We start from the raw sequence: 21725 nt of genomic DNA, 5'->3' as shown, positions 1-21725 counted from the left end.
ACTAATGTATTTTTATTTGTCTTGACAAATCTAATATTTTTTTGTAATAATGCCCCTTTGGAAATTGGGATGTCCACCTTTGCACAACCAATATAATGAATGTCCTCTACCCCATATAGCAGTCAGGTTATGTTATCTGCTACAACTGAATATGGAGGATAACAGGTGCTGTCAAATGTTTAAATGGTATAACAGGGAAGGGAGATGTCCACCACAGCCACCAACTTGCTGCTACACATTGAGAGTTGGAGAACTATTTAGTTGATATGTAAAAAGTTGACTTTCCACTGGCAACAGAAAATGATGCAATTACTAACATTTTAATGGTTATTGAAAGGCTATATATGCAAGTGTAACATCGGTTCCAATGATCCCATACCCACCACATTATTCACATACTTTCAGCCCAATTTTGTGTTCCTCCATCCCCTTTTCCCCTGACCATAAGAGCTGGTTACTACCGCATGTTGAAAAGCTCATTTTTAACACCAGTGGGCAACTGGCTTTAGTACACCCTAAAGGTACGTGTTCCTGTGCCTATTGATTGATCTAAAGAGAAACAAGCCATGCACTCTATAGAGTTCCCAAACTAAGCCAACTGTTTTTTCCTGAACTTTCCAACTGTAAGAACATGATAAATGACACCAGCCATAAGAACAGTGTAGAATACATTTTTTTAGTTATTTTTTCTTTTTCACATTCAAATGCTGTAATTGCTAAAACACGGTCAATGGAGCAAATATATCTACAATATTTTATAATGAATATTTACACAAAAACATTTTTTTGTGACAAAACACAGTAGAAGCTTTTTACAATATACCAGACATTATATTTCTACTTAAATTAATCATTCTATTTTAATACATATTTCTTCGACTATAATACTGACCATAGAGCTCAAAACATCTCTCTCATAAATTATAGATCCAGTCTTTAGAAACATATTGTTGCGTGTTATACTATTGTAAGTCTAGTCCTTAAAATTAGACTCCGACATTAGATCTCCCCCATTGTTAACGTTAATTTGTTCAGTTAGATCCTCATGTGTTACTGGCACCATTTTTGTTGCAGAGTCAATCTTGAAGAGGTGATCCATTTTTATTAGGGGATTAATGTTAAAGGACTTTTGAAATGATTTGGAAGTAAAATAGTAAACAAATGGATCGAAACAACAGTTCAAGGTCGCCAAGCATAAGGTAATGGGGTACATTGTCCGTGCAAATCTCTCAACGGAACAGTTCGCTATTGCTTGCGAGCGGACCAAAGCATAAAGAAAAAGTATCGAGTTGTATGGCACGAAACACACCACGAAAATGGCAACATGGACAACGATCATCTTCAGGACTTTCTCTTTGTTCGTTCCAATCTGGCACAGGGTTTCAGGCTTCCTCAGAGTCCTCAAAACCAACGAGGAGCAGGTAAGATTGAGAAGTAACGGTATGAGAAATCCAACAACTTCAATAAACATGGTGATTTTCGACAAATAGGTTTTCCAGATGCTTTTGGAGAAACCTTCAAAACAAGTGGTGCTTGTGCTGGACACATTAGTGGTGGAAAAGAGAGATGCTGAAATACCTCCGCTGAGCACTAAAATCCAAACACCAGCACAGACAATGGCAGAATTTCTCCTTGTTCGGATAGTACGCGAACGGAATGGGTAGACAATTGCCAGAAATCTATCCACACTGATGCAAGTGAGGAAGAGCATGCTTCCGTAGATGTTTGTCAGGAATGCCGTGCCTGATATCTTACATAAAGTGTCACCAAAGGGCCAGTGGCGGTTAAAGTTATAAAATATTTTGAAAGGAAGGGTGAATACAAACAGTAGGTCAGACACGGCAAGGTTGGTCATGTAAATGGCAGTTTCGTTGTGCATCTTCATTTTAAAACAGAAGACACAGAGGGAAGCACAGTTTGTGATCAACCCAAGGATAAATACCACACTATAAACTGCTCCATAGAGGTTATACTTAAAAGAGTCATCAATGAGGCAGGTGTTATTATTGCTGTAGTTTCCCATCCCAAGCTCCAGAAAGTTCTGCTGAATCCTCTGTGGATTCTGACAGCATCCATAGAATATTCTAGAAGCAATCCTGGCATTGCATGTTTATGCCGTGAAGTCTGAGGTCACGTTCAAGTAAGTCTTCGTCTCTAGAATACATACTGGTATCCTAAATAGAAAGAGAAAATAATTGACAATTAATTGGAATACTGTGACCACCAAAATAGAAAACCATATAAAATAAACACACACACTATAACTAGAAAATGTATTTATCTCTAAAAACATTGTCTTCATAGTGGACAATAAATGGTGAGGTATCCAAACAAAAAGATGAGATACAAGTGATAAGTTATGTAAGACATCAATACAATATAGAATCATCCCAACTTGTTTTGAGTAAGATGCAAAAATGTAAACTTATAGCTACAGAACAATTCAACCTGGTTTTGTCTTTTAAAATATTGCCAGTATAAATCACTATAAACTTGCAGGTGCCTGCAACTCACAAGCCATTACATCTACCCCTTTATCTCTTCTTGTTGCACTCAAACTCCAGCCTAACCAAGAGAACAATCTTAACCCTATACTATGTGTTTATTTTTGTTAGCAGCTAAACAACCTAACAGTAATAATATGAGGTCCGATATTACAAAACGTAACAATAATTTGGAGGTTTCCAAAGAAAAATTTTTGCGAAAAGTAACTAAACTACACAGTTGCCTACTCTCCTGGAACGGCCAGGAGGTTCCAGAAAATGGGTTCCGGACTACAGATAGACAGCAAAAAGGTTGACAATATCTAGATAGACACCAGATGTTAGACAGTCAAAAGGTCGACATAAATGGTCGACACAAATGGTTGCAACTTGATATTGTGTTTTAGGGTTAGGCACTTACCGTGACTGTTAGAGTTAGGCACCAGGAGGGAGGCTTAGGGATAGGCACCAAGGGGAGGGTTAGGGTAAAGATTAGGGCTTAAAAAAGTTTGTTTTTAAATCATGTGTCGACCATTCCATTTTTGTGTTGACCTTTTGTCCCAGTCGACCTATTGACTGTCTAACATCTGTTGGCTACCTTTTTACTGTCTGTTAATCCACACCCCCCGAAAATCAGTTGGCACTCCCAACCACCTGGAAATGTGGGCAAGTCGGGCATGTCTCCAAGTACCCCCTTATAGCCACCTGCACCCCCTTCCAGCCGCTAGCAAACCCGCCCGCGGCCACCCACTTACAGAATACGAGGGCAGTCCAGGAGGGGGGTGATGACACGATTTGCGCTGAACAGAGTCATGTAGCCTTTCCTCCCCGCTATACAATGTCTGTTTTCTCAGCACTGTATAGCGGGGAGCGGGATCATGATGACGCGGTCGTGCTTCCACGCCCCCTGCACAGCCCACCTTTGCGGTTGCCACGCATCCTCTGTGCCGACCTGGCTGCCCCCTCCCGGAGGACGAGGCAGCCAAGTCGGCAAGTATAAATATCAGTCAACAGCGGCTATTAACGGATATATAGTCTCTTGTGCACGTTTAACAGTCCTAAAATAGTCACAAATAAATTCTACTAAATTGCGTGAGGAAAGAATACTGTTCACGGAATCATGGAAGTCTCAGTTGTTGCTGCAGTGGTGTGACATAATATACTTAACAGCTGGTGATAATGTATTGCAGAAATTCACATTAGTCATTGTAATTAGCAATAACCAACCCTTAGGCACATTCTGTTCTAGCATGTGATAAATCTCTAAAAAATGTTGATCAAAGGATTTAAGATAGTAAAATTCACACTGTATTTTATGTTAAGCGAAGGTCAGTGATTGCTCCTGGTAATCCTATTTTGTGCATGCCGCTTTCAGACTGCCAACACCATCTAACTTCCACGTAACAGATTTACGCTAATACATGGGAAATGCTCTGACTCACAACCAAAGTGGACCTTAATGGCTCCAGTATAATAATAACTTAATATAAGTTTATAATAATTTTATTTATATAGCGCAATTCTGTAAAAGGACTCAAGGCACTTAACAGATGGGGGTTATTAATTTACAGGTGATAAATTATCACAGGTGAAAAAGGGAGGTAGTCTTGGGCTTTATCACCCGAGGCTATTCAATTAGCCTCCCTTTTTCACCCAATACCTTCGTTAACTGAACGTGTTATCGGGTGTTAACATGGCTTATCGGCCGTTAACATCCGAATCTGTGAAGTTTTCACGGATTCTGGGTGTTAAGTGTCTGTTATCACCCGATTCAGTACTTTTATCAGGGTTTGCTTTTTGGGTCTCAGGAGACACGGAAAAAAAAGCCCAGATAAGTGGGGCTAATTGAATAGGGTCCGGCATTCAATTAGCACCCGTCAATTTAACAGGTCTTATCGAATTACCCCCATAGTATAAACATAATACAGAGGTTTAGATTTTCAAAAATTATACAGAAACCATGAACATTATACAGAAGTTTAGATTTGCATGAAATACAGGTTATTCATCCTATCCAGGTGAGGCAGACATTTTAGATTAGGCAATACTTGAAGACACAAAATGGGGGGGGGGGGGGGATAGAAATACTACATGAGATCCTTGCCATGCACTGCTCATTCCACACAATAGAGCATACTTGCCCACTACCAGAATAGCCTGGGGTAGTTGGTGCTACTGCCCGTTTGGATGGTATTCATTCCTGGTATTAGGTTATTTATTGAAGTTCTTGACATAATGCTTTGTGCATTCATGAGGTTCTACTTCAACTGCTCCTTCATATCTGCTCATCTTATTTCCAAGCAGGAACTGAAAATTCTCATGCCCTATTGCCAAGCACAAAATTTAAGATGAGCTACATCTTAGTATACTACCCGCGGAAAAGTGGGTGGCTCCAGGGCTGGATTAAGAGCCACATGGGTCTGGGGATGAAAATGTTTAAAGGGCCTATTATGAGATGCCGAGGAGGTGTGACTAGAGCTGTGTGGGTGTGGTCAGTGCTATGTGGGCGTGTACTACAATATCAGTCCCAGTGTCTCTCTAAATATGTAAAAGTAGAATTTTAGAATTTTGTGGGGAAAATATAAATACAATTTAATACTTATGATTTATGGCCGATCGTAGAGCTAGCTGGGCGGATGGTCATCATCATGCTGTCATTGTGATGGGCCTATTTGTATGTGATGGGCTGGGGCTGTAGCTCCATCATCCCCATTGTTAATCTAGCCCTGGGTGGATCTCCCACATTCCGCCTACTTCCTAGTGAAGTGAGTAGGATGGAGAGAGAATACTGGGAATCGCAGGTACATATGAATGGGGCGGGCTAAAATAATCATATTCGCCTCCTTTTAGCCCCATGGACTCATGATTAACTGCAGTTTGGCACAGTGGGGACGGGGCCTAATTACACGAAAAGCCCGGCCCCTGAAATAGTCGGCTGCGTCTCTTCTTTGGGCTTCTCCCATACAGGAGCAACTAAAAGATAGCAAGTATGTCATAACTTGGTGACTCTCCTAGCTGGAGCCACAGGGCCTGCTCCATGCAGATATTTTTCCCAGAGGTCCCTGGTTCTACTCACAGTCCCAGGAAAAAAAACATGGTTACGTGTTGCTACAGAGTTGGATGTAAGCTACAGGACTAATCAAGGGATTGTGACGTTTGCTTATAGTTGACCTGCTTATATGGGAAATCACCATGTTACAAAAAGAAAAGTGGTAGATAGTGGCAAACATATTCATCATGTCTGTCTGCTTATTCAAAACCGTGAGAGAATGCGATCAGGGATAAATTATGGTAGATGTACCCGCGTGTGAACATAACAGGTTTTAATTTGATACAATTCATTGTACATACATATCCAGTAGTTTCGCTAGATAATGGCGTAGTCAGGGAATGACTATACACGTGTACATTGGATCCCAAGGAAAGCAGATGCATGATATAAATAAAAATGATGGTAAACCAGAGTCTATAATGACAGGGGATTTAACTAAGTTTCTTGTGGTTGAATGTGCATTATATAAGTAGGGGTTTAATTTAGAAACCTTAAGGCATGTGAGGATAGAGGAACATATGGTTTGGCACAGTTTAAAAACCTTAAGTCAAAAGGTTGTAAATTGTACTATATGCTTGAAATACCACATGTGCTGTTATCTATCTATGCTATGTATCATCGTAATTAATCAAAACTATGTTTATGTCAATTTGCAATACTATAAATTCACAAAGTAAAACGTCAACATAAGTTTTCTTCTTCCAGGAAAGAGCAATGAAATTTAAACTCATATGTAGACAGTCTCAGGTTTGACATTATTGTGCAGCATTTTATGTCCATAGTAGTGCTGGAACAGCGCAATTTTGCGCCGTGCTGGCCCCAAAACATGTGACCCCATCCCATCAGCTGTGGGGGTGGGGCTGCGGCACCTGGAGGTACAGCACAGTTTAGGACGGCTGTAAAGGCTGTAGGGTGCTTGCCCGAAGCGTTCAGCTCTGCAACAGCAGTACAGGCTCCAGGATACCATTCCAGGCACTCTGCAAGCCAAATGCAGGTGCCGCAGGGTAGAGACAGTGAGGCCCCCCATGGCCCTGCGTAATGGCACCGACCCTGGCCCATGGAAAAGTCCATATTGTTCATTATTGCCCTAATGTACAGAACAATGCTTATTCTACCACAGCCCTAGCTGTGTAAAGTTTGTATATACTCCCCGTGCTTGCGTGGGTTTCCTCCGGTTGCTCTGGTTTCCTCCCACAATCGAAAAATATATTGATAGATTAATTGGCTCCTGACAAAAAATTAACCTTAGTGTATATGTGTGCATGTGATAGGGAATATAGAATGTAAAAGCCATACTTACTGACTTTTTAGATCTCCTTTCCGGGAGAATTCTGGAGAGGAGACACAGCCGGCCTTTTCAGGGGCAGAGCTAGGCTCCTATGTCATTAGGCCCACCCCCATCAAGGTAAACTGCAGCGAATCATATAATGGATTCATATCATTTAGCAATGCCCCCTCCATATGGAGCTGCGATTCCCGGCAATTATTTCCACATCCTGCCCACTTAACTAGGAAGTGGGTGGGATGCTAGAGATCCAGACACTCTTCCGGGGGTACAGGGGGCTAACCAAAAATTTGTGACCCTCCCACTACATCTGGGAAATTAGGTAAATATATTAGATGCTCCACTGGAGCAGGGACTTATGTGAAAGGTCAAATATAATATGAAATGTGCTATGGAATGTGTGTGCACTTATAAAGTTAATATATAAAGAAGATGGAATTGCCATAATCTGGTATTATCTGGACCTTAAAAGTGAGAATTTTTAAGAAAATTTAAAAATCTGAAAAAATTGTATTAGAAGTTTAGAACTGTGTTTAGTGAACATCTCATGATAGAACTCGTAGTCCATCTTAATTGCTCTGTGATTCCAGTGGTGTCCCTATCTCTTGTGACATCCATTGAGTGTTGAGGCGGGGGGCTTGTAGTGTGAGCGCGGTAAATCCGTGCGCTGGCAAAAAGGCTGTAGCTTCGCGGCCGAACCCCCATTTTTGTCACTCCAGGGGTCTAAGAGATACGGACTGCCCCGAACAGTAGTGTTCCCGCTGAGCTGTTTTAACAAAAAACAGCCTGCCCTGAACCTTTCCCACCCGCGGGCCGCAGTGTCCCGCGGGTTGGAAAAGTTGCAGTGAACGATGACTGCTGGGTGAATAGATGTCGTGAGCTTACGAACAACATATATTCGCCGTGAGGTGAGAGCTTGGGGAAGCTCAGCACCTCTAAGTGCTGGACCACTCCCCCAAGTGTGACAAATTGGAGAAGCGTCACAAGGACACACCCCACCCCAGCAGGCTATGCCCCTTTTTCAGGAGCATGTGCGCCAAAGCCACTCGCAGAGACTCCCTGCCAGCTCCCTCAGTGCCCTGTCCTGTCTGCAGTCTACCGGGAACACTATTAAGCAAATAGTCACATGAGATTTCAGTGTACAAACTGCCAGTGAAGACACAGCCTGAGGGGGAGATTTATCAAACATTCTAAAGAGGAAAAGTGGAGGCATTGCTGATACTAACCAATCAGACTCTATAGATCATTTATCTAGTGCAGTGTATAAAATAACAGCTATAATCTGATTGGTTGGTATGGGCCACACCACCACTTACCCCATTTGGAAGGTTTGTTGAATCTGGCACTTCGGGGGGGGGCTTTAAGCAGCTGAAGTGGGCGGTTCCAAGAGCGTGGTGACGCACTTGCGCCATCTGGTCTTTACTAGACAATGCTGAGATTACTAGCATTGTAAAGCAGGGAACAGGGCCAAGATGACGCGATTCACTGCAAATAGTCATCAGCCATCTGTACTGCCCACTTCAATCGGGATGCGGGCGGCAGCAGCTGGTACCGGGAGGCTTGGCTTCTTTTCCAGTGGGCCGGGATCGCCACCCGATATTTGGAAGCCTCCCGGCCATTCTGGGAGAGTATACAAGTCTGCATCAATGTGAAAATAAAGTAATTATTATAATGGTTTTGTATACATGTACGGTTTACTCCATATGTACTGTGGGTGATGTTAGCCATACTTGCCAACTTTTAATCTGCCTTCCCGGGGAGAGGCAGCAGTCGGGAAGTGATGCACAGGACCATTTGTGGCATTAGGCCCCACCCCCTCACGGTGAAACCCCGTGAATCGTGCCTATTTTAATAGGGGACAGAGTTAAATGACGCGATTAACATAGAATTGCATCACTAAGCCCCAACCCCTAATGACGGACCGCGGATTTCAGTTAAGTTTCTGCCCACTTCCCACTTCACAAGGAAGTGGGTGGGATTGCGGAGAAAGTGCCTACACTTCCGGGGTGCGGGGAGCTACCCGAAAAATCGGCAGCCTCATGCAACTTCCGGGGGTCTAGGCAGGTATGATGTTAGCATTGAATTAATCTAATCCGAATGATAAAACTACTATTTTGTTATTGATATTATAACATCTGCAGATTTAAACATACAAAAACAAATTGAATAATAAACAGATTCTTGTTAAGCTGCCCATTTTTAAAATGCACAGTTGTCACTAATTTGTTTGGCAATCAATATTAAATCACATTCCAGCGGGACTTCAGCAAGGCTAGGTACAGTGCAAGAACTATACCATTATCTAAGTGTACAATGTAAATAGGCTACACCAACAGTAACAAACACCACCTACAGTATAAGCCGACATGAAAACTAACAAAGAATTAATCACCATGGGAAGCCAGCTGTTTATCTGTATCATTTTTGCATTTTCCCTATAGATTGTAAGTTGCGAGCAGGGCCTTCCTATCTATATATCTGTATGTTATTACCCAGTTTTGTTCTATTAATGCTTACAATTGTAAAGCGCAACGGAATATGCTGCGCTATATAAGAAACTGTTAATAATAATAATAATAATAATAATTTATTCATTGGTTCAAAAATGGAGTGATTGAAGATCCCATGGGACAGCATATTTACCTTTACATTCCTACTGGATTAAAATACTGTACCAAGGAGATCCCTCTAGATACTATGGAGTTGCCCTGATCCTGAAGGCCATGGACCAGCTTGTTTAATAAGTGTAGTTTAATAGCACACATGCAAAGCAGCAGACAATGATTCAGTATCACTTTTAGTTACAGTACTTATATTTGCTTAACTTCTGTTCTAGCCAAATAGACTGTAAGCTCTATGGGGCAGAGGAATCTTCCTTATGTTGATGTGAACTTCAGCACACAAAATAAAAACGAACATCTACACCTAATACAGATGTTAAGGTACCCGTACACGGTGCGATAAAGCAGCCGATCCAACGGATTGGTAAGATTTGACTGCTACATCGTACAGTGTATGGGCATAATATCGGCCAGTGAGCGCACCCCTGTAGCCGTACATCGCACCCCCAGATCTTACAGCAGGGTCAGTCGATCTGGGGATGCGATGTGCAGCGCAGCGCTATGTGGGTGGGTGAGGGGGGAGCCGGCATATCGGGTGGTTGGCCTCCCGATCGCATAGTGTCTGGGGTCCGCCCAATAGGTAGTCCATCGGAACCCACGTTGCGTCGCAAGGTGCAAATCGCACAGTGTATGGCAGGCTTAAGTCAGTTCCCTTAGTCCCAGCCACTGCTGTGCACTGTACACGTTACGAGCAATGACAATGTAATTCTATTGTTTAATCTTAGAGTAATATTATAAACTAGAAAAAGCCTCACTTGTAAATGATCCTCTCTAAGATGGGGCAAAGTTTATTTTTCTATAAAACATGTCCAGTATCTATATATACATTCAAAGATAGAATAATTCTAACTCATACAAGAGGAGAACATGCCCATTTAAGGAGCGCTGAATGCAGTACAATTACATGGACTTTGGACAACTAAACTTTAAAGTAATGCAAAGGCGGAATATGGAGTTATTGGGAGTCATGGACTGAAAGATTGTGTACCAAGCAGGCACGGAGCCACATGGCTATTAAACCTGCTGTGCCTTACATAGCATCTTGGTCTCTTTCCAAACCCCCCTCTGCTCTCTCAGGTCACAGGATAAAAGTCTAGAAGGCTTATTAAATCTCCCCTCCATCAGTATCTTCCAGTACTTGTTCTACTGTGGTGCTTCCTGCCTAATTCCCAATCAAATTACAATAAACTGATTAAGCAAATTCTGTTTCACTTTTTTTTTTTTACCTCCTCTGGATGCGGCTATAAAAGGAATTTGAATAATACATGTTCTGTGCTTACTGAAACGCAGGATTTATCAAATTGAGGGCCCCATTTATCAAGTTTGATCCATTACAAACTTGTTGGGTACGTTAATTACAACTGGAGCTATTATCATATTATCATGACAGATAGCGCTGCCTTTAAAACAGCGCTATTTTAATTTCACATTTACATAGGAAGTACCAGTGTGATACTATTTAACAAAGAGAGGTATTGTGTCACTTACCACTCGTTGTCTTAACTGAAACTCTCCAGGGTGCAGTAGCTGTTATCTAGCGCTGACTAGTGCTAAGGTTCCGGCTAGGAGGCTGCGGCATCTGAGTTGCTGCCCACAATGCACTGCTTCAGCTTTGTCTGCCCCTTCCCTCACGCTCTCTACTCCCTCCATCCAGCTCTTTGCCCCCTTCCTCCCATTTACTGGCGTCCACACTGATCTTCACTCGCCGGCAGCCGGGGAGGCAGAAACACAAAGCTGGCTGCTTAAATACCACTACCGCTTGCCGGCAAGCGGGTCGGTAATAAATTCCGGTAAAATAAAAAAACTTGCGGCAAGCAGTAGCGCTAGATAGCATTTAAAAAAACTCATTGATAAAATGGGGCCCATAGGTGTATGCAGATATCACAATGTGTCCAACTGCCCAGTGAATACAGAAGATGCATACTAACAGATGACCATTATATATGAAATATTCCAGTTGTATTTACTATGTGAATAAGTGCCAATATCCCAGCATGTAAAACGGAGACAAATTAGGACACAACCACAACATACTTGTCTATTCTCCCACGACTCCTGAATCTCGGGTGGCTGTCTTGGACCCAGTGCCGGTGCAAGGTTTCCTGGGGTGTCCTGGGCTATATTTCACCAACCGCCCCTGCTACTGCCAATTCATAATAGGCTGCACATCAGTCTCCCCAGTATATATTATAATATGCCACACAGCAGTGTCCCAAATTCATAATATACTATATAGAATATACCACATAACAGAGAACCAAAATCATAATGTAACACTGCCACAAATTCATAGTATACCACACAGCTGTGCCACAAATTCATGATATGCCACTCAGCCATGAATTATGCAATTATTATTTTTTGTGGACTCAGCGGCGCCCTCCAGTGGCCGGCGCCCCTAGGCGGCTGCCTAAAGCTGCCTAATGGTGGCAGCGGCCCTGCTTGGACCCTGGAAAGAGTAGACAAGCTTCCTGTAATAAGGGCCGTCCACGCCTACATCCTAAGTGAAGTGGGCAGTCTGGGCACCTTGAAGCAATTTGTACTGAATTGCAGCATTGTGGCCCAACCCCATCTCCTGGTGGGGACAGCCAGGATGTTAACACATATGTACTCATTATTAGAAAAAAAAAAAGAAAGAACATAGACTGCGCACAAATTGATCACAGTATTAAATCAGTGTATATAAATAAATATATAAAATTATTACATTTTAGTTAATCTGCCTGGTTGAGAAACCACAACAGACTTCTCATATTAAATAAAAATAAATGTATTCATATATAAACATAAAAACATGTATTTCCACAGTTATATACCTGGAATAGGGTTTGGTACTGGATGCCGAAGCTCGGGAACCCGGCGGTCACAATCCTGATGCCGGCATCCAGTCAGGGTTAGGACACAGACACTTGTTGGTCAGTATCCTAACCCTCCCCCTCTTCCTACCCTAACTCCCCCAGAGTTTCAACCTAACCTCCCCCCCTGGTGCCTAAACCTAACATTACCCTCCTCGCATCCTAAACCTAACCCTCCCCCTAACCCCAGTACTTAAAGTCGGGATGCCGGCGGCGGGATTCTGACAGGTGTTGGTATTCCGGAGCTGCCTTCTAAGCACTGGCATCTCGACATTCGGTATTTTGACCGGATCCCCTGGAATAATAGCTTCAATAGTCCAATTGTATAGCTGGTTTTAGAGCATTGAATCAATTACTACAATTACCCAGTTCACAGTATAGTATATAGGAGATGTTTAGGGTGAACTATCCTCCAAATAGTTGTTTCCACCATCAGTGCTGGTTACAAGTGTCCTGGGATAAAGGTGTAATAAATCTTGTCGGTGGCTTGTCTGTTTGCCTCTAGTGCACACAAGGGATGCGGCCTGATATGCGGATAGCAGTTTGGCCACTGAGCTGGTGAGCATGCCGCTTCTGTGCCGTCAGAGCTCAGCTGTTGCTTCACTTTGCAAAAGCATAATGTTGGTTCTTGGCTGCAGCTGGATAAAGATAAAAGGTTGTTTGTAAGGGAATGGGCTTGAAATACCTATGGCTTAATAGCCGCCAGTTCTAATCCTGACAGTGGGAGACTGACAGATGCCCGTAAGTATACTAACCCTCCCCTCTCCCCTTCTAACCCTCCCTTAGGGGTGCCTAACCCTAACCTCCCCCCCTAGTGCCTAACCCAAACCTCCCCCCAGCGGTGCCTAAACCTAACCCCCCCCTTCCCGCACCCAGAATTAAGTCTCCCGGGGGGGCGCCTAACCTAAGTCACCCCGGGTTTCCCTAAACCTAACCCCACCATACCCGGGCTAAGTGCATACTTACCCGGCAGGAGGACGATCGGTCTGGCGTCCTTTGGCGTTCGGGATTAACATAGGTGTCGGTATTTCGACGCCTATGTTAAATCCCTTGCCGGGATGACTCTGTTGAGATTGAGATGGCCGCAAGTCTCATAAATACATCCCGTTCGTAAGGAGAAGCCACACAAAGCTTCCAAGCAGCGGTTAAAGGGTTGTGTGCCCTTTCAATTTGCAGCTGTCAAGGGATCAAAAGTCAACTAGTTTTGCCCTCTCTCAGAGCTTTCTCAAGACATATATTATAATTTTTTTGACACTCCAATCCAATAGGTTACTGAATTGGTTAAGTGAAAACATACTTGCCTACTCACCCAGGAGAGTAGGTCACCCATCCATATCACTTTCTAATGAAACGGATGGGACAGGCGGGCACTGACGACACAAATTTCAGCAAACTGCATTGACCTCACACCCTCTTTGTGATGCCATGATTCATGGCATTGCGCTGTGGAGGCAGTGGCGGATCCCAGGGGGGAGTAATAAGGGCACTAGTCCCGCCCACGTAAGAAGCCCTAATCCAGCCCACCTACTGATCCTGCAAGCAGCAGAGACTGAGGTGAGCTGCAGGTGCCAGCCGGGACCTGGCCGCGCTGGCCACATACAGTTAGGGGAGGGCGGCTAAGACAAGTCAGCTGTCAGTACAGGCATCCGGCCAGTCAAAGAAGGAAGTGGAGTGGCATGGGATATGTAGGTTTTTTTTTATTGCTCAGTAAAAGATAAACTATAAATCCCATAAGGCATTGCGCCCCTAACAAAGATGGCCGTCGTGGGAGCAACCCAGCATGTGAATTGGGAGATTAAAAAAGTGTGACATCCTGACCTGGCTGGAACTGGGAGAGAGTGGTACACATGCAGATCACTTAGAACTTGAAGAAGAGGGAGGACCCTCCGCCACCAGGTAAGACCACCCAGTAGCTGATCCAATGGCAGTGGCTCCTATTTTAAAATATGCTATCACTGTTGTTTGTGGGAGTTTTTTGCATGTGTGCGTATATTATATATATATTACACACACACACACACACACACACACACACACACACACACGCGCGCGCACACGCTGCGTTTGCAGGAAATGAGCGTGATGTCTATACTTCACATGATACAATGTCCTGCACCAGGGGCGTCTTAAGAGAGGAGGGGGCCAGTGTGCACTCCCTGTGGGGGGCCCCCTCCTCTCTCCCCGGTGGCCGCCAGCTGACTGATGCGGCTGGACAGCCACTGGAGCATTAGTAGACTCTGGGCACTAGAGTGTGCCCGGAGTCTACTGCGCATGTGCAGAAAGCCTGAAAGATGGCCGCAGCAGACATTTTCTGGTGTTTTGTGCATGCACAGTAAATTCTGGGCACTAGAGTGTGCCCGGAGTCTACTGCGCATGCGCAGAACACTGGAAAAATGGCCGCGGCAGCCATTTTCCGGTGTTCTGAGCAGTGCTGACACCAGGCGCGGGACCACGGACAGGTACGTTTAAAATAAAATGGGTGCAGGGTGTGCGGTGCGGGGCCCGTGTGCCCCGCACACACTGCACCCATTATAGATATGCCACTGTCCTGCACGGATAACTATATGGGCTGTCACTGTGTTTTGAGGATCAGAGGAATGTGTGCGCTATGGATTCCTGTGACATATTTTAGGTTGTACATGCAGTTTGTAATATATATTACTGGGTATACTGGCCTGTCTACAGAAATGATTACATTCTCCAATCTCTCTCCCACTAACTATTAATTTCCCAATACTTCCACCACAGAAGTTGGTTCAGGAGGAACAAACATGAAGCAAGAAGTTTCTCATCTCTCTTCTCAATTAAGTGTCAGTTATCATCCCTCAAATAATAACCTGTAGTACAGATCTGTAGCATGGATAAGCCAAATCCACAAGCAAAATGGATCCGGTAAGAATCACAGTGACCAATCCCATTAAATGAAGTTAATATAAAAAAGACACAATACTTAAAGCATATACAAAAACAATGAATAAAACTGACATACAAAGATTGTCTTAGGCAATATTTTTTTTCCTTTTTGTTTATAAGAAAATTAACAGAACAGTCTCACTTACATGAATCTGTTTGAGGGAGACGCAAAATGAGGGAGAAATTCTCAATATCAGATTGGCTCCCAAGAATTGTACAAAGTTCTGCATGTGGGATCCCTATCCTTTCCTTGGCTTTCTGTGTAAATGCACATTAGCCAATATTCTGCTGGTCAACACAACATTCTTTTGCTGGGGGGTGGGGTGGGGGGTGAAACTCCCCAGTCCAACCTCATGTTGGTGAGACGGGCAAGCCTGGAATTTATAAGACCCCATAATTTTACCGTTATGTCTGTTGGATAATTTGCTGGCAGTTCTAATGGACTATACATAAATCTGCCAGCCATCTCCTTACATGGCGTCTTCTCAGATAAATAATACCCCTGTAGGTGGATATCCACGTCAAGGGTCATTCGTAGGTCACCATGCAGGTACTTAAAAGAAATACCCTTAACACAAAAGGCTTACATGTTGCCTAATATCATGTGATCCATAACAGTCACAGTTAAGAGCCACATTAAAATGTCACTTTATGGAATATGCAAAATTTCAACTTTTGTTTTTTAAAAGTTCTCATTGCTACCTTACTGCACTGAGAACCATCAGCATGAAGTGTGTAATTAAATGTGTTAGCACCACTCCTGTGTGACTTCTTCAAGTGCTCCAGTTTACTAAATGCATGCTGAAGGTTAATTGGCTTCATATGAACTTGGCCTCTCTGTGTGGGGGTGTGCATTTGTGTGGTAAGGAATTTAGACTGTAAGCTCCACTGAGGCAGGGATGATTGTGAATGAATACATTCTTTATACGGCAGGGTGTAATAGGTTAGCACTATATAAATTAAAGATGTGCGCAGACCCCCATGTTTTGATTCTAGTCATTGTGTTTTGGTTTTACACCTGGATTTCTTTAAAAATTGATAAAAACAGCTAAAATGTGTAATATGGACATTTTTTTGTTCGTAAAGTATTACTAACATTAATAAAATTGATTTCCAGTCAATTTTGGCCACCTCATAATATTGTTTTACACCATTATTGGCCAAAAGCTGCTGCAAGCTGGCTAGCTATGTTAAGCGATTGTGCTCTAACACATGGCAGTTAAAAAGAATAGAGCACATCTATGAAACATAGTGGCACAGCTGTGGCAAACAGGACAGCAGTTTAATAAACTATATGACCCTATCGAACATTCGAACATTTAGAATTTTTAATTTAGCTTAGAAGTAAAAACCTGCGCCTCCAAACAGCAAATCACAGGCCTCATACTAAAGATTGGAAGTGTATTAAGTATTACTGGAAGGTAAAACACTGATATAAGGAAAAGTAAATTGGAAACATGATAAAAACATTTAAAATACAAGCATCAAAATTGGAGTTTCCAAACACACTGAAACACACCGCTTGTTGCGGTTCCTCCAGTTGCTGAAGCATATGAAGAGCAGAATTCTTCCTGGTAACTGCCTATTCCTTTGGTTGGTGGCATGGCAAATTTTACTTTTCATGACACTGCTGCAGTATTCTACATGAGGTTGCTGAATGCTGAAAATGCCCAGAAATTTTACAGGCCATAGCCAGCATCTCCTACACAGATCATTTTGTGATCATATCCCTGAGTTTTTCCAACAGATTTACACAGTATAATTTGAAGCCAGTGATACAGAGAGTCGCCTACCTGTGAATTAGTTGGTGTTGTGTGTTAGATACTGCTGCTGAATGTGATACACCCACCCAGGAGGTTGTCAGTCATGTAAATCTTTAGTTTGATGAGGACCGCTTGTCCACATATCTGTAGTTAAGTGGATAGTTGGAACAATGACAATTTCTAGGCAAACAACTTTTTGTTTAACATCCCCGTACAAGTAAGGAATTGCTGTTCTGGTAATACAGAACCAAGATAGATTTTGGTAGCATAGACATAGGATCTCAACTAATCGGCTAAAACCAGATACTGAGATGGCGGATATTGAACGCAGATGTAATGCTAACAAAGCCATCATGGCTTCAATGATCTGCTGTACAACAGAAAGGCGGCTGTCCTACTTTGTTCCTCTTGCAAATGATTGTTTCACAGACAATTGTTGTTTGAAACTACTAGTCTTCTTGGTCCACTACTGTGAAGAAGATTCAACCCTACCAGCAGTAGCAGCCCTTGCGTACTAGTATTCTACTTGAGAACAGTGGATAGGAGAGTCTATTTTCCTTTGCAAATCGGATGCAGGACTACCTCTAATCACTAATGAAGTGCTTGATGATGAAGGTGTTGGCGATTGAGATTGCATGTGCTGGTATCTATCCATGCTGCTAATAGCAGATGCTGGACTGCTTGTTATTAGATACGATTTTCCAGATTTTGAAAACTTGCTGCAAATGACATAATATGGAAGAGGTGCTTAGATGGTTAACGTCCCTACTGATACAGATGACTTGGCAAATGTCAGGATTTGAGTAAAAAGTTTCCACATGAAAGGTGTGACTTTTTTGGTATTTTGCCCAGGTATGACAATGCACTTCTTATCACTGGCATGAAGTGCTGCCACCAGTGGCAGACTTACAATGACACAAACATCATCCTCCTGATGTTTGATCATCATCCTTATTAGTGTCAGATACACAATTATACCTCTCATCCTGTTGCGCTTCCAAAGTAGCATCCTCAATTTCTATGTTTAAACCATCAAAATCATTAGATTTACGAATACTCATCCCCACATTTGCAGAGAGTTTGGAAATGATGGAAGGAGGCTTATCTTGGATTACAGTGTCATAATCAGAAATGTGAGACTCACACATAGTACTCGTGGACATCTTTAGACTCTCCTTAGGAATCTCTGAAGTTTGTGAACATACAATTTGTTCATCAGCCTTCGTGTTCTTTTTGTGCACTGATTTGCCTGTTTTAGAAGGGGACACATCTATAGTCAGTGCGTGTGAGGTTACTGATGATGCCTGACTGGCCCAGGCTTTCGCAATAGGCATTCTAGGAAGGCTTGCTATACCTCCCAGTTTTCCCGGGAACGTCCTGGAATTGAACTCAGTGTCCTGGCTTACCAAAGACATTCTTTGGGATGCCCAGTTGTCCCTGTTTCGCAAGGAGGGCAGCTGGTCGGATGGCAGCAGGCAAGCGGGTGTCGAGCGGTGGCATTAGTTTAAATGAAGCACCAGGCGCATGCGGGCAGCCAATGAGAAGCAACGCGACGACCCAATCACAACTTGCTGCATCATAGTTCCGCCCGCTCTCAGCGTTTGACGTCAGATGGCACCAAGCGAAACCTTCAGTTCTGCAGTGATGGTCAAGCAAAGAAAATGGCAAATGAAGAAGGAAGACTTGCCAGTCTTCTGCCCAGTGGCAGAAGAAAGAAGATGAGGCCCGGAGAGTGTGGCAGGTGGAGGGAAGGAAAGAACTAAATGAAGCTCCCCACTGTAGCCTCTCCCAGCTTATGGGTAGGCAGCCTTGGCCACCGGTAATGTACCTGCCCCCTCCCTAGACGACCAGGTGTTGGACATTAGGCCCGTGAGTGCAATCAGGCCTCTGGCCTGTGGGGCATGTTAAGTGAGCAGAGGGCTTGTACCACTGGTATAAGGGACTCTGGGCATTAGGTCCAGGTCACTTTATATGCCCTATGGTAGGCAGCCAATAGCCTGAGCCCCTGGTGAGTGGCTGGGTCTCTACTGTGTGGCATAAATCTCCTTAGTCAGGAGTAAAGCTACTGTACTTGAACTTGTAACTGCCACTACACCAAGTGAACTTCCAATGAGATAGGGACATAAGGGACCTTTACCAGGCTGAATTTTTTTAAACCAAGAAGAAAAAAAACTTTTTTCAACTTTATAATTTTGAGGTGCAGTTGATGAAGCTGCAACAATTACACCAAGTAAGTACAGTAATATATGCTGCCTCTCCAAAACACACACTATTGAAATATGATTTAAATTAAATTAGAATTGAGGATTTAAAAAAAACAACAGGAAAACATCATCTTCTTTGGGGTGCACAGTATTTTTTGGACAGCTAATCTTGAAATCACGCTGTATCTGCCCTCATACACAAGTGACCATATATACTGCAGCGTTGATAGATATCCTTGTGAATAACAATTGTACAGTATGTTCAGCACAATTCAAGTTTTCTTTTAACAAACAATACACAATAATACCTCCAATCAGGACATGCTCACAGTCCTCCTCTGCACTGAATAGACACCAGACATGCGCACGGCACCTATTCACTGCTGCTCTGCTAAGCAGAAGAGCATGTGAGAGGGGGCCTCCCAACCTCCTCCCCCACCGCAGAACACTGGGCACATGGGTGGGACAGCAGGACAGTGTCTAAAAAGTGTCACTGTCCCATCAAAATCAGGATGGTTGGGAAGTGTGCACAAGAGACTGTTTGCACTGGATTGCAGGTGTTACAAATAAATACAGTGAGTAGCCCGTTTTCTTTTTGCACTGGATTGCAGTTTCTAGCTAGCAAACACATACCAGTGACACAGATGCCTTGTGTCTTTAACACCCTTCCCCCCTACTCCATCTACCTACAACTATACTTAGACTTTTAAATATCTCCTCTCCAGGAGATGCACGGAGAGGTGACACAGCTGGACACTTCGATGGACGGGGCCTGGTTCCCATGTCATTAGGACCCGCCCCATCATGGCAAGTCGCGGGACCAGGATGAGAGGGTGGGGCTAAATGATGCCTTTGAGTCATTTAGCCTTGCCCCCTCCATATGGAGCTGCAATTTCCGTCAATTATCTCCCCATCCTGCCCACTTCCCTAGGAAGTGGGAGATCCGGATACTCTCCCGGGGGTCTAACCGAAAATTTGGGAGCCTCCTGCAATAACCGAGAGAGTAGGTAATCATGCCTACAACTCTCTAATGGCGTCTATTGAAGCACAACTGCAGCCCACACCCTCTACATACACTCTCCTGTGTGACATTGCGCCTGTGCTGGACATGCCACCTGAGGGCATTAGGTCATGCAAGGTGTGGGGTGGGTGGCCGGCCCACCATTGCTGGGAATGTTCAAGGGCAGCGGTGTGCTTGTCCTATGGATGCTCTGGGTAGCACTGGTGTAACGATATCGGCTGCAGGCTTCTGTTTCATGCACCCTGCTAGCCAGATGCAGGGACCATAGGGCTGTGGTGGTGCCAGCCACAGGGCTCTGTGCACTGTCACCGCTCGCACACCCCTAGTTACATCCCTAGCACCTGATCACAAAGGAGGGACTCTTATATGCAATCCAAAACACGCGAGATCCGAGATTTCTGGGAAAATTACGTATTGCCTCGCTTTAAGATCTGAACTTGGTGGGAAGACCCGAGCCAGGCACTCTTCTACTCTGAAACATGTTCTGGTATTTTCGGATTTCTGCAAAGCCAAAACACATCTAATATAATCAATGCATTATAACAAGTGAAAAAAAAAATATATATACACACATATATACACACACACCAATTTTTGGAGGCTTCATTTTCTATTTTGAAAACTGAAACAGGACGCAAATAACTACATTTTACAGTCTGCTGCTCCGATAAAACAAAACGAGAATCATAAACCCCATTTTTCTATCATTGATTTCAACAAATGGCCCCCTAATTAAAGGCATAGAACACACAAACTGTCCAACGCAGACCTGAAAGAAAGTCTGTTTGCGCATGTAACCTGCATATTTGTTCACGGCACATGCTCCATAACAAAGAGTCCCCAACTAGGTGTGCTGCAGAGTCACGCACAACTCTGTGATATCTCCGTTTGTGGCTGAATGAGCGGTAACAGGGCGTATGTATGTACGTAGGCCAGGGCGAGTTGGCGGAATTGAGGGCTATACAGATTTGCATGTACACGTAGTGAGCACTGATAAGCATCATGAATGATACGGGTACTACAGGATTTAGGCATCTTTAGATCAGCATTATTGTATGACATGGGGGTGAGCTCATACAAGCGCTGCAGAAGTATCAATTCATGTGGCAAAGAGGACAGGCACTCAGAATGGAAGCTGATCAATCAATGTAATGGATCATCTCAGGTGCTCGCAAGGGAGGGGTAAATCTAGACCAGAAAAACCAATAAAAAAGGACAAAAATTCCCCCAGCACACTGCAATGGGCCAGCATCCTACATAACAAAATACAGAGGACTCAGTTACACAACTATCATGTATTTACATGATAAGCCATCGGCCACATGATGGTGTCTCTGCTCAGGTGGTCCTACATAATATTATCCCCACTATATGTCATACATTAATGCATTTCTAAATGGAAAGCCAAGTTACCCCAAAGACTCTCCCATATGGCATTACAAGGATAAGCAATCCCTCCAGCAACTGATCCCATACTTGCCTCTCAAAATAGTAATACACAAAATGAAAGCTGCTCAGTCAATCGGTG

General features: G+C 43.5%; 1 protein-coding gene across 3 annotated transcripts in view; it reads right to left on the bottom strand.

Moving 5' to 3' along the window:
- Positions 1-679: 679 nt before the first annotated feature.
- The window catches only part of LPAR4 (lysophosphatidic acid receptor 4), a 53278-nt gene continuing 32232 nt past the window's right edge, over positions 680-21725 (bottom strand). For all 3 annotated transcript variants that reach the window (XM_088452675.1, XM_088452694.1, XM_088452685.1), the window contains exon 2: positions 680-2174. In XM_088452675.1, the coding sequence (XP_088308801.1) occupies positions 974-2023 (1050 nt within the window). In that variant the 5' untranslated portion in view covers positions 2024-2174 and the 3' untranslated portion in view covers positions 680-973. The remainder of the gene's footprint in view (positions 2175-21725) is intronic.

The sequence above is a fragment of the Taudactylus pleione genome, unplaced genomic scaffold, assembly GCF_031769625.1.
Source record: "Taudactylus pleione unplaced genomic scaffold, aTauple2 ptg000039l, whole genome shotgun sequence".
Classification (NCBI taxonomy): Eukaryota; Metazoa; Chordata; class Amphibia; order Anura; family Myobatrachidae; genus Taudactylus; species Taudactylus pleione.
The sequence above is the reverse complement of the archived record's forward strand: the minus strand, read 5'-3'. Positions and strand labels throughout refer to the sequence as shown.